Raw genomic sequence first — 12,630 nt, 5'->3', positions numbered from 1 at the left:
CAAATTTCTTGCTCCAGCAACTCAAGTCAATGGGTTTTGTTGAAGAATTCAAGCGTTTCCTTTGCTTTGAAGTCCCAGTAAAAAGGACTGTAACCCAAAACCCACAGGCGTGGGAGGACAAAACCTCCGGGATCTCCATGGATCACAAGTAGCAAAGTTTACTTTGTGGAGCCCCTTATCTAAGGACTCGTCCTCTGTTCTGGTGGGAGCCCACGGAATCCTGCCCACCACAGGTGCTGTGGGAGAGCCCGTGGCCTCAGCACCTCTCTGGGGCAGGAGCAGCTCCCGGGGCCTGGGGACCGGGGGAATGTGCAAGTCTGAACTTGAATTTGAGTTTTAGCCAGGATTGGAACTTTGTTGCAGTTTGTTTCCACTGATGCATTTATTGGTTCTATGAACCAGGAGCAAAATTAAACTCCTTAACCTCCTTCCAGGCTCAGGCCTCTTCTCCCCCCCTCTCCCTCCCCCCCTACCCCGTCTTCCCAACTGTGCTGTTTTCTGGCTTTGGAAGCACAGCTGAGCCATGACTTCAGAGGCCCCAGGGACCCAGCATTGCCCCAGGCTGGGAGCAGCTCCAGGAGCACCTCGTGGTGGGCTGAGGCACAGCCTCATCCTGCCCTGCCCCGGCACACAGCGAGTCCAGCTGGGCCACCAACACAGAGCAACTTTAATGTACAAAAAAAGCCACATCTGGGCCAGCAGAAAGCACAGCCCTGGGGGGTGAATACGCTGAAGGCCGTGGATGTTCCTCTCCCTGCTGTGCTGAGGCAGAGGAGCCCGTGGCTCCAGGTCAGGAGCAGCTCCTGGCTCTGCCCAGTGCAGGGTCCTGAGCAGTGACTCAGGACTGTCCCTGTGGTCCCCGAGGTCTCACACTCCTCCCCAAGGGGCCTCAGGTTGTGGCTCAGCTGGGGAGGGTCCCAGAGGTTGCTGTTTCAGCCCCTCTCTGCTCCGAGGCCAGTCAGTGGAAGATGATCTTCTTGTACTTGGAGTTGGGGATCTGCCCTCGTGCCTTGAGCCTCCGCACGGCCTCTCTCATGTGCTTGGGCTGCAGGGGGGGCAGCTCCCCCCACTTCTCACACACGTCCAGGGCTGAACAACGAACACAGAGGTCACAGGAGGGGACACCTGAGCCCTCCCCCTCTTTTACTGCTTCAGCTGCACGTGGAAAGGCAACAGGTAATGCTTGTGTTTAGGGTTTACAGCTCCTGCTTTGCCAATGCCCAGGAATGAACCTGCTCCATGAGCTCCTCCCTGACAGGAGTCCCAGGAGTGACCAGGACAAAGGGCCTCTGAACCACTCAGCCAGGGTGGATGTGCTGGATCCAGTCCCACAGGGACTGATGTGCTTAAACCCAGGGCTGGGTGGGCTCTGTGGGGCTGTGGACAGAGGGGCTGTGCTCCCCCTGCTCCCTGTGACAGGCCCTGAGGCTGCAGGACCCCCAGCCCAGCTGGGACAGCTCCCAGGTCTCAAGGAACTCCTTTGTTCTCAGCAGCACTAAGGAGAGCCCTGGGCTGAGGGACAGAGCTGGAGCCCTGGGATCTCCTCGTGAGGAGCAGCAGCAGTACCTGGCTCAGGGGCAGAGGGGCTGTGCCAGCCCAGGCTGCCCTCGCTGTTCTGCCCTGAGCTGGGGCTGCCACTGGACCAGGGCCTCCCCCGGCCCTGTTTGTGTCCTGAGCTCCGGGCATTGAATTCCACCCCCAGCAGCTGCCACTCACCCTCCTCCACCACCTCCCCCACGAAGACCTTGGAGATGCCGGACATGGCGATGACGACGTTCTGGGACACCGAGGTGCCTGTGATGGACTGGATGAGCTGGGGGGACAGGCAGGGACAGTCAGAGCCCCTCACCTTGACCCACAGAGACCCCCGGCCCCCCCGAGCTGCAGCCCCGTGCCGGCACTGCCGGGGGGTTGGAGGTGCCCTGCGGGCTCTGCCCGGGGATCCCTCGGGATCGGCAGTGCCGGGACACCGGGCTGAGCCGCGGGGCCGGGGCGGCTGAGGAGGGTCCCGGGGGGCCCCTCAGCCCTGTCCCGAACGCCCCTGCCCGTCGTACCCGTTTGATGGCGGCCTTGGGGAAGGCAGAGCGACGGTACATCTCGTACCGGTTCAGCTGCTCCTCGGAGAAGGACGAGACCAGAATCCTGCGGGGGGGGGAGAACGATCGGTCACAGCAAAAATACAACTCCGAGGCTTCTTCGGGTCCCCGCGGCCGCCATGCAAAGGCGCCCCAGCCGGGGCAGGGCTGGGCTGGGCTGTGCCCTGGCGGCTCTCGGGTGTGAGAAGGGGGATCTGGGACGGGTCCCCGGCACTCACTGCATCTTCTGGATCTCGTCCTCATCCACCTTCTGCTTCTTCTCCTTCCGCTCCTTCAGCTCCAGCTTCACTTTCCTGGCCGCGCTCGGCTGCAGCCCGGGCTCGTCCCCGTCCGCCGCCTCCCCCTCCGCGCTCCTCACCTGAAGGACAGCGCAGCGCTCGCTCTGCGGCCGCTCGGCTCCTCCCGGGCCCGCTCCCGCCCGGCCCCGCTCTCACCTCCCCGTCCGCCCCGTCCGCCTTGGGCTCGCCACCCCCGCCGGCCTCTCCCGCCTCGCCCTCGCCCTCCCCCTCCGCGGCCGCCGCGTCCCCCGCGCCGTGTCCCGCGGGCAGGGCCGGGCCCGGAGGCGGCTCCGCGGCCGCGGCGGCTCCGAGCGGGTCCCGGGCCGGGTCCGCCATGGCCGCGCCCGCGGCGCCTCCTGATGGCGCAACACTGCAAGTCCCCGAGAGGTGGGGCCTGTCGTCATGGTAACGGAACCGCCACGGCGCCTCCTGATGACGCACTAAACGGAGGCCAGTGAGGGGCGGAGCCTGTCGCCATGGCAGCGGCTCCGCGGCGGCGCACCCGATGACGATTGACTAAGAGCGCCGTGAGGGGCGTGTCTTTTTATCGCCATGGCAACGGCGCAGAGCCCGCGCCTCCTGATGACGCACAGATAGGGGCAGGACGAGGAGGGGCGAGGCCTGTCGCCATGGCAACGGCGCTGCCGCAGAGGGCCTTGTGCTGGGCTCGGCCCCGCCCCGAGCTAGAGCTCCACACCCGGCTGCTCCCACGGGGCAGAGAGCCGGGACAAGGCGCTGGAGCGGCACCGCAGCCCAGCCCCGCCCCGCCGCTACGGGGAGGAAACCCCCCAAACCCCGCCCGGAAACGGGCGCGGCCTGAGGGACAGGGCGGGGCTGGGGGCGGGCCCTGCGCGGGTCCCGCCTCATCTGATCCCGCCCCCCGAGGCCCCGCCCCGGAAGTGTCGCGGGCGCGGGGCCGCGCCGGCCATGGGGAAGGAGCAGGAGCTGCTGGAGGCCGCGCGCACCGGGAACCTCCCGGCCGTGGAGAAGCTGCTCTCGGGGAAGCGCCTCAGCTCCGGCTTCGGCGGCTCCGGCGGGGGAGGCGGCGGCGGCGGCTCCGCGGGGGGGGGCGGCGGCGGTGGCGGCGGCGGCGGCGGGAGCGGCGGTGTGGGACACCCGCTGTCCAGCCTGCTCAGGTGAGCGCGGCCCCGGGGAGGGCGCTGTGCGGGGCCAGGGGCCAAGGAGGGAGCGGGGAGCTGGGAGTCCGTCCCCGGGGGGGTGCAGGTCATAGCCGGAGGCGCCTCAGGTGGGAGTCGAGGGCCGAGGGTGGGATAAGACATCGCGGAAGGTTGTGAGGGATGTGCGACCTGGAGACCCCGGGGAGTTTGGTGGGACCGGGGGCGCGGGGGGAGCCGCGGCAGAGCCCCTTGGGCCGGTGTGCCTCCTGTGGGCCAGGAGGGGAGGGCAGCTGTCTGTCTGTTTGGAGCGGGCACTGCCAGGGCTGGTGCTGCCCAGGGCTGTCCTATTGCCCCGGGACCGAAGCGCGGCTGTGCGGGCGCTCCGACTGGTGTGACTGGGGAGCTGTGGTGCGTCTGGAGGGTTCTGGGTGCAGCCCAGGACGTGCGGGGGGTCCCGCGGTGGGAGAGCTGCCGGCTGTGGGTGTTGGGTGAGGTGTCCGGGCCCTGCTGGGGCACCCTCCCGGTGACCCCCTGTGGGGTCGGGGTCGGCTCTGGGGGGTCTTCCTCAGTGGCTTTGGTGTCCCCAGCCCTGCGCTGTGCAATTCTCTGGTTTGAAGCTCTTGGACCTTTTTTAGTTTTTTTTCTCCTCCCCTGTTTTTGGCATCTGCTGAGGAAACCACTCAGTGCTGTGCTTCTGGAGCCACAGCTTTGTGCCACTTCAGCCTCTGCTGGAAATGCTGCTGCTCCTGGTCCCTGAGCAACTGGTTTGTACTGGAGCATGGGGAGGAGATTTGTGCCGCTGTCACTACGCACCTTGACTTTTGAGAGGGATGTGACTGGCCCGGTTGTGGCCAAATTTGATGTGTTTTCCCTTTGTCATAACCTGCTCCCTGTCTGGGGCAGAGGCCCCGGCCAGGAGAGCTGCCCTGGNCTTTTTATCGCCATGGCAACGGCGCAGAGCCCGCGCCTCCTGATGACGCACAGATAGGGGCAGGACGAGGAGGGGCGAGGCCTGTCGCCATGGCAACGGCGCTGCCGCAGAGGGCCTTGTGCTGGGCTCGGCCCCGCCCCGAGCTAGAGCTCCACACCCGGCTGCTCCCACGGGGCAGAGAGCCGGGACAAGGCGCTGGAGCGGCACCGCAGCCCAGCCCCGCCCCGCCGCTACGGGGAGGAAACCCCCCAAACCCCGCCCGGAAACGGGCGCGGCCTGAGGGACAGGGCGGGGCTGGGGGCGGGCCCTGCGCGGGTCCCGCCTCATCTGATCCCGCCCCCCGAGGCCCCGCCCCGGAAGTGTCGCGGGCGCGGGGCCGCGCCGGCCATGGGGAAGGAGCAGGAGCTGCTGGAGGCCGCGCGCACCGGGAACCTCCCGGCCGTGGAGAAGCTGCTCTCGGGGAAGCGCCTCAGCTCCGGCTTCGGCGGCTCCGGCGGGGGAGGCGGCGGCGGCGGCTCCGCGGGGGGGGGCGGCGGCGGTGGCGGCGGCGGCGGCGGGAGCGGCGGTGTGGGACACCCGCTGTCCAGCCTGCTCAGGTGAGCGCGGCCCCGGGGAGGGCGCTGTGCGGGGCCAGGGGCCAAGGAGGGAGCGGGGAGCTGGGAGTCCGTCCCCGGGGGGGTGCAGGTCATAGCCGGAGGCGCCTCAGGTGGGAGTCGAGGGCCGAGGGTGGGATAAGACATCGCGGAAGGTTGTGAGGGATGTGCGACCTGGAGACCCCGGGGAGTTTGGTGGGACCGGGGGCGCGGGGGGAGCCGCGGCAGAGCCCCTTGGGCCGGTGTGCCTCCTGTGGGCCAGGAGGGGAGGGCAGCTGTCTGTCTGTTTGGAGCGGGCACTGCCAGGGCTGGTGCTGCCCAGGGCTGTCCTATTGCCCCGGGACCGAAGCGCGGCTGTGCGGGCGCTCCGACTGGTGTGACTGGGGAGCTGTGGTGCGTCTGGAGGGTTCTGGGTGCAGCCCAGGACGTGCGGGGGGTCCCGCGGTGGGAGAGCTGCCGGCTGTGGGTGTTGGGTGAGGTGTCCGGGCCCTGCTGGGGCACCCTCCCGGTGACCCCCTGTGGGGTCGGGGTCGGCTCTGGGGGGTCTTCCTCAGTGGCTTTGGTGTCCCCAGCCCTGCGCTGTGCAATTCTCTGGTTTGAAGCTCTTGGACCTTTTTTAGTTTTTTTTCTCCTCCCCTGTTTTTGGCATCTGCTGAGGAAACCACTCAGTGCTGTGCTTCTGGAGCCACAGCTTTGTGCCACTTCAGCCTCTGCTGGAAATGCTGCTGCTCCTGGTCCCTGAGCAACTGGTTTGTACTGGAGCATGGGGAGGAGATTTGTGCCGCTGTCACTACGCACCTTGACTTTTGAGAGGGATGTGACTGGCCCAGTTGTGGCCAAATTTGATGTGTTTTCCCTTTGTCATAACCTGCTCCCTGTCTGGGGCAGAGGCCCCGGCCAGGAGAGCTGCCCTGGGGCACAGGTTTGTGTTTCTGAAACGTGAATGTGCCCCTGGGTCAGACTGTGTCCTTCTCCTTGGATACATTAAACGCTCTGAGCCCTGGTTTGGGAGGGGAGTTGCTGCAGCCCCTCAAGGGGTGGCTGTGCGGGCGGGGGGCTCGGGTCAGTGCCGAGGGTCTGGTTACACACACTGTGAGCTGCACCAGCTCCACACGGGGCCCTTTCCCCGCGGACACGGCACCCGTGGGGCTGTTTGACTCTGTCCGTGGCTTTGTGCACAGACATGTCTGACAGTGCCCGTCACAGCTGTCACCCGTGTCCGCTGACGTGGCTGTCAGGGACACTGCAATGGTCCCGTTCCCCTCCCGAGTCCCAGCCCCGAGGCTGTTTTCCTTGCACTGTGTGTTCTGTGTGTGTCTGTGACAGCAGTTCCGGGTCTGGCAGCGCATCCTTAACTCGCTGTGTGGCACCTGCTGCCACTGAGGGGCTTTGGGATTGTTTCCCACCTCCTGACCCTTTGTTGGGCTTTGGCTCTGGGTTAAGTGACTCCAGGTGAGGAGCTTGTGATGGGGTTTGGATGAGAAGCAGCTGCTGAGTGTCCCTGCAAGGAGAGGCCCAAGGGAGCAGCTGGGACAGATCAATTTTAGGGATGTGTTTGGTGGAGGAAACCTCACCTTTCCAACACTACAACATGGGAGCTTTTCTAGTGTAGGGTGTTGCCCCCTCAGCTGTGGGGAGAGCTCTGCCCTTGGTCAGGTCTGTGTGCTCCATGTTTTCCCTTCCTCAGGCAGCTGCCGCCTCCTACTCAGGCTGATCCCTGCTCCTGCCGAGGCTCCTCCCGTCTGTAAGGATCTGTCCCAACATGGGAGCTGCTGAGCTGCCCTCCACCCCCAGAGCTCATTCCTACTGCAGGGTCATGAATGCTCAGCTGGGTTGGCAGAACTCCCTTGTTCCTTCCTCCTCCCGATTTTGGTTCCTTTGGATGTCGCCATTTAGTTCCTATTTTATTTTTTAAGTCCCACTGTTTGGACAACCTATTCCCAAAGCCCATGTGTCCCGAGGTGCCTGTCTCAGCTTTTTCTGGCAGTTCTGCAACATTTCAGGCTTCTCAAAGATACAGTTTTGGATGAGGTACAAACCAGGCATTTCCTGGAATTCCCACGTTACACCTGGTAGGTGCTGAGCTGGTGCTTGCTCTGAGCTAGCACTCATCAGTGTGGGCTATTTTTCTTCCAAAGAGAACAAGTGTTGCTCCATGAAGTGGTAGAAGATTCCCCTGGCAGTAAATTCCTTGGAATGCGGTGTTTTATCACATCACCTGAGCTGCCACCGTGCCTGTTATCAGGCAAATGTGAACTTTGTCACAGTGGGCCTGTGGTGAGGCCCAGCCAGCCCGCTGGGTGTGGAGCCATGCACAGACTCCAATCACCTACAGCTGCAGGTGAGCAGGAAGCGGGACAGGATGGAGCAGGATAAGCCACAGGAGCAGTAATTGCAAAGACAATGGAAGTCTCTCCTGAGGGGTGAAGGTGCAGGGTGTAACACTCAGGATTTCGGGCAGAGGGACAAACCCTGGTGGGGTGGGGGAACAAGGAGGAGATGGGACTCTGGCGTTTGCCAGAGATGGTGGGCTCACAAAGAGGTGGTGGCTGCCAGGGTTTGGGAGGCTCAGTGGCCCCGGGATCAGCCCTTGTGCCGTGGGATCCGCAGGGCCTGGGGACGTGCTGGGGGCTGGATCCGGCCCCTCGGCTGTGCCCGGCTGCTTCAACTCCACACCTGACCACAGCACAGGCAAAGGCACCACGTGAGGACCAGTGAGCAGCCAGAGGGAAAATCCACTCCATGCACGTGCAGCTTAGGGCTTATGAGCAGCAGCAAGTCCAGAAGTCAGAAATGCACCGTGAATCCATGAGGGTTCTTGGATTTTCAGGGGCACTTTTGCATCAAGGCTGCAGAATTTGGATTTATTGGCTTTGGGTTTTTTAGTGCTTCACTGTGAAGTTGAAGGCAGGAAACAACAAAATAATCTGTGGCTGAGCTATCAGGCTGCATTCAGGAGGTTTTGCCAGGAGCAGTGAGGGATGGGTTGTGTTAAAGCCAAATCTGCAGAAAAAGCTTTTTATTTTTAACTGTTGCTGTGAAAAGCCTGGATCTTTGTTGCTGGGAGGGGAAACTGAGGCAGCTGCTGAGCCCTAGATGAGCTCTGCAATCCTCTGGGAATGTATCAAGGAGACACTTCTGCTGGGAAGGAGGAGTTTGGGTGCACATCTGTTGTGGGAAGGGTTGGGTGCTGCTCCACAGAAGCCACAGCCTGTGTTCCAGCCCATTTGCAGCAGTTGCTGCTGGTGAGGGGGTCTGGTTGGTTTAGGGAATGACGTGGTGGGATGGCAGAACACTTGAAGTGGGTTCTGACAATTCAAGGGCGGTTTGGAGTCAGAAAAATGAGTTGTATTAAAACAAAGAGGGGTTTGGTGTTTGCTCTGGTGAGGCTGATAGTTCACAGCATCACAGGGGAGCTGCTCCCACTGCATCCCCACAGAACTGGGCAGCACTGGGTCTGTCCCTCTCCTGCTGCTGTGATTAAGCATCTCACCCACTTCAGGCTGTCTCCTCTCCACGCCCTGCCGTGCACACACCACAGGACAGAGCCCTCTGTAATTGCACACCCAGCAGGGGCTGCTGGACGTGCTCCTGCCACAGGCACGGGTGTGCACCGGCCCTCTGCTGGGAATTGTTTCCTGAGCACTTCTTAAAGAATTCAAAGGCTGCAGTTACTGGCTGTGTGATCTTGTGATGCAGCTTTGGAAGGTTTTATTTGCGTGCTTGGGTCACGGTTCCGTGCTCGGGGCTGGGTCAGGAGCACGGGGCTCTCCCTGCTGTGGGACCTCCCAGTTCCACTCGCCCAGGCCCCGGGTGCTGCTGCTCCCCTCTGTAGAGCAGGACTCGGGGTTATGCAGCACCCAGTCTTTACCCACATGCTGAGTCCTCTGGTGCTCTGAGACTCGCTCTCTTGGGAGTGTCAGTGTGTCAACGTGTTTATGTCAGCTGGAGGGTGAGAAACACATAAGCTTACTTTTTGCCTTGCTTTGAGAGTGTTTTGCAGTGCCAGTTGGGTTTTGGAAATAACCATGTGCTTGTAGAGGTTACCTCAAATATTCCATGAGGGAGTTGCTGTGGGCTGAGATGTGGTGTGAGGAATATTAGATGAGTCAGAGTCTCAGGTGAGGAGTGTCAGGTGGGTCGGATTGTGTTGAGGATGTTGGAACCAAGGCAGCTGCTGCACACTGATGAGTGCAGTGTGTTAGCAGTCACAGTGTCCTGTGGTGGCAGGAGCAGAGCCCAGATGTGGGCCTCCCCGGTGTTTTTCTGGTTGTCAGGTTACACACCTTCCCAGGAGCATTTGCAGGGCTCCCTTAAAGTTTGTGCTCTTCCCCGTTGTGGGAGGAGCAGTGAAACACATCCATGACATGCATTTACTCGTGCTCAGGCCTGGCTCCAGTGCTGGCTGGAGGATCCTGAACAGTGCAAGGATTGAGCAGGTGGTTTGTGCTCAGGTGCTCGTGAGACTTGGGTGCACTGAGGGGATGTTGTGGGGTAATGCATTGTTCCAATGAGACAGAAAGACAAACAAGCAGGACAGAACATAGAACATAGACATGCATGGAAGGTGTGACACAGAGTAGAGGGGATACAGAAGGGAGGAAATGCAGACCAGAGGGAAAGCCTCTTGCAGCTGCCCCTGGACAAGGGGAAGGCAGTTCCCGGAGGCTGAGTCCCTCCTGTGGCAGTGCTCAAGGGGCTGCCTGGCTGGCTGGAGACAGAATGTGTGCCAACACCTCCACTCCATGTGAGCCCTCTGCCTTTCCCAGGCTGTGCCATCCACTCCTCGGATGCAGCTGTGGAGTGCTCTCGTGCTCCAGCTGTGGGAATCCTTTCAAGGTGAAGTGTCCTTGAGATGAGAAGGTGTCTCTGAACACGAGTGATGGCCATTTCCTCTTGGCACTGCAGTGCCAGCTCTGCCCGATGCTGAGCTGGCACTGCCACCATCCCAAAGCTGCCGCTCTGGAGTACAGCTTAGTCATGGAAATGAGATAAATCCTATTTCACAGAAACTGGTAAAAATAAAACTGTTGAGGATTGATTTGTTTCTATAGCAACCGACTGGAGAAGTGAGTGCAGCTGCTGTCTGCAGGAGGGAGGAAAACAGCGCTGGAGATGTGGGTGCACCTGGGCCGGCTGTGGGCAACAGGAGAGCTTGGGGGGCTGGGGAGGGAGAGAGGCTCAGTTAGAGACAGGACAGCAAAGTGTGAGCTGCCTTTGGAACAACATTGGAGCTGGAGTGTGTGCATGTGCCCTCTTCTACACAAAACCTGGAGAGCCTGTGTGATGTCCTCAGAGCTCTGCATGTCCTGCTTCCCAAAGGACTGTGCTCTTGCACCCTCGTGGGGGGGGGAATGCCCTGCTCGGGGTCAGCTAGAGCATTGATGCCATATGGTGCCTGGGTGTCCGTCGTGTCATGGGCACGTTTCTAAACCTAAATCTGAAATTACTTTGTCCTGTCGCTTGATGAGAAATGTTCAGCTTTGAGAAGTTTGGATGAATAGTGGAGCTAAATTTTCTCGATTACCCTTTAACTCAAACTGAACAGCTGGATGCTGCACAGCAGCCTGGGCCAGGGCAGGGGTTTCTGTTTGTATCCTGGAAGAAAATCCAGTTGGGCTTCCAGACTGCTGGATAAGGAGCTTGAGTTTGGAACCAGCTGTGGCACACACAGGGTAGTAAGGTGGCTGTTTCCCCAGGGTTAGTGAGGGTGAGCTGCTTAAGTGCTGGGGGAGGCTGCAGGATGCCAAGTGCTGGGACTGGGACGTGTCCCATCTCTTGTGGCTGCTGAGAATTTCAGGTGACAATCAGTGTGAACACCCAACATAGCAGGGTGTTGAGGGAATTACAGGAGGAGGAGTGTGTGCCTGGCTTTACCGGGTGCTCTGCAGGAGCCTGAGATATTCAGCTGAAGGGAAGATGAGCTTCAGTTGATGTTCAGGTTTGGTAAACCCAGGTAGATTTGCACTCCTCCCTTGTTATTTAAACACGTGGTTTCTTTTAAAGGGAAATTAGATTTAAAAATTAACCTCAGGCTTTTTCCAGCTCAAAGGAAGTGTCTGTAGTGCCACGTACTGAGGACGCAAGAACAAAACCCTGTCTGAGAGTGAGTGCCATAAATATTATGTAAATATATTATCTCATTAGATTTCTATCTAATGCCATTGGATCCTGCAGATCCTGGGGCGAGCAAGGCTGAAGATGTCATAGGTGGTCTTTCAAATGTAATATTGAGGCGGGTTGGAAATTAGGTGAAACAACTTTTGCCTCATCCTAATTAAGACAGTGTGAGAAATCCTCTCAAGTTTGGCATTACAAAGTGCCTGGTTTGAGAACAGAATCAATTCCAGAGGCTGGGTGGCCACGGAGGTTTGAAGCAGGAATCCAGGGGTGTTCCCCAGGCCTGCCACTGAAAGCAGCTCCTGGCTGGGAGGGCAGTATTGACCAGAGAAGAGGCTCAGAACTGGGTCTGTTATGCTTGCAGAGAAGTAGGCAGAAATATTTTAAGGGTTTTGGAATGTCTTATGTTGTGTATGTTCCCCAAAGAAAATGAGGTTTTTCCAGGTGAGGAAAAAACCTGTTTGAGACTGGCTGGTCATCGTGGGCAAAGTCAGAGCTGGCATGTGGGTGAAAGCAGGGCTGGAAGCTGCAGGTGCACTGTGAAATGTGTAGGAACAGCTCTCTGTGCTGCCTGTTCATTGCTGGTTCAGTTTCCCAGCATTGAGGGTTGGCACAGCTGCCTCTCTGGCTCTGAGGGATCAGTCCCTGCCCTTCCCAGGGCTCTCGGAGCAGGAGCAGGACAGGACCGTCACACTCCCTATGCTCTGTTTGGCTGCCTGCCTCATGATCTCAGCTCTCGCCTTATCTCTGTAGATAGTGCAGATGAGTAATGACAACTCTCTGGGAGCTAGCTCAGGATTTGGGAATAATTTCCTGCCTCGGCCATTCACTCTTGTTCCTGTTCTGTAAGGGACTGGATTTCACGGATGCTTCTGCAGTAAAAGGATGTCCTTTCTGATCTTCATCTTTCTTTTCCTGAGCTTTCTCAGGAACTGGTGTGTAAGTTGATGCTTTCCCTGCTTGCATGGCACATACCAGGAAGGAGCAGGGGCTGATCACAGTGATCACAGAGCTCTTTGACTGCTCAGGTGTGTCTCCTGTGCTCCCACTGGAGCCACCGTGGCGGGTGTAAAACTTCTGTTTTACCTCCTTCCCTCGCTGTCTTTGCTCTCCTTTCCCTGTCACTTGCTCTTTGGGCACCCAATTAAAAAGCTCATCAAGAAGGAATGTCTCTGGAGTCGGTGGTATGTCTGTGCCTTGTTTTCGTCCCACACTGTTGCCAGTTAATCTCTCCTTGCTGTGTCTTTCTTTAGCCCTCAGGGACTCCTGGTTAAGCTGGAGCTGGGATTTGATACAGGCTTAAATGGAGCCATGTGGGTGAGCTGCTGGGCTGCTGGTGTGGGCTGCGTTCAAGGGCAAAGTCTGCTCAAAACGCTTCAGTGGAAGCTTTGTTGTGGCTCTGAATTCTCCACTCCCGTGTCCCCTTCCTCGAGGGCCTCGTGTCCCATCCCATTGTTCTGGTGTTCAGTATCAGAGCAACTAATTTCCTTTTAC

At 59.7% G+C, this 12,630-nt stretch overlaps 2 protein-coding genes across 5 annotated transcripts in view; one reads left to right on the top strand and one right to left on the bottom strand.

The window, feature by feature from the left end:
- Positions 1-646: 646 nt before the first annotated feature.
- Positions 647-2,734, bottom strand: TAF11 (TATA-box binding protein associated factor 11). The gene is made up of 5 exons (XM_017835727.1): positions 2,531-2,734; positions 2,315-2,454; positions 2,055-2,142; positions 1,717-1,813; positions 647-1,089 (listed from the first exon to the last, which is right to left on the bottom strand). The coding sequence occupies exons 1-5, from the start codon at positions 2,708-2,710 to the stop codon at positions 959-961; spliced, it is 636 nt and encodes a 211-aa protein (XP_017691216.1). The 5' UTR covers positions 2,711-2,734; the 3' UTR covers positions 647-958.
- A 761-nt stretch (positions 2,735-3,495) lies between these two features.
- Positions 3,496-12,630, top strand: part of ANKS1A (ankyrin repeat and sterile alpha motif domain containing 1A) — a 75,875-nt gene continuing 66,740 nt past the window's right edge. For 2 of the 4 annotated variants that reach the window (XM_017835826.1, XM_017835825.1), the window contains exon 1: positions 4,799-5,019. In XM_017835826.1, coding sequence (XP_017691315.1) covers positions 4,811-5,019 — 209 coding nt within the window. In that variant the 5' untranslated portion in view covers positions 4,799-4,810. Of the gene's footprint in view, positions 3,511-4,780; positions 5,020-12,630 lie in introns of those variants that run through there. The other 2 variants (XM_017835829.1, XM_017835827.1) reach the window with 2 other exon arrangements.

The sequence above is a fragment of the Lepidothrix coronata genome, unplaced genomic scaffold (genome assembly GCF_001604755.1).
Source record: "Lepidothrix coronata isolate B3197 unplaced genomic scaffold, Lepidothrix_coronata-1.0 Scaffold263, whole genome shotgun sequence".
Lineage (NCBI taxonomy): Eukaryota > Metazoa > Chordata > Aves > Passeriformes > Pipridae > Lepidothrix > Lepidothrix coronata.
The sequence above is the reverse complement of the archived record's forward strand: the minus strand, read 5'-3'. Positions and strand labels throughout refer to the sequence as shown.

Excerpts from the sequence above, each read along its gene's own strand:
- TAF11 (XM_017835727.1), bottom strand. The coding sequence starts at position 2,710 with ATGGCGGACCCGGCCCGGGACCCGCTCGGAGCCGCCGCGGCCGCGGAG. Across the intron at positions 2,455-2,530 it reads CGGACGGGGCGGACGGGGAG|GTGAGGAGCGCGGAGGGGGA; the intron begins GTGAGAGCGGGG and ends GCTGTCCTTCAG. Across the intron at positions 1,090-1,716 it reads GGGGGAGGTGGTGGAGGAGG|CCCTGGACGTGTGTGAGAAG; the intron begins GTGAGTGGCAGC and ends TTCGTTGTTCAG.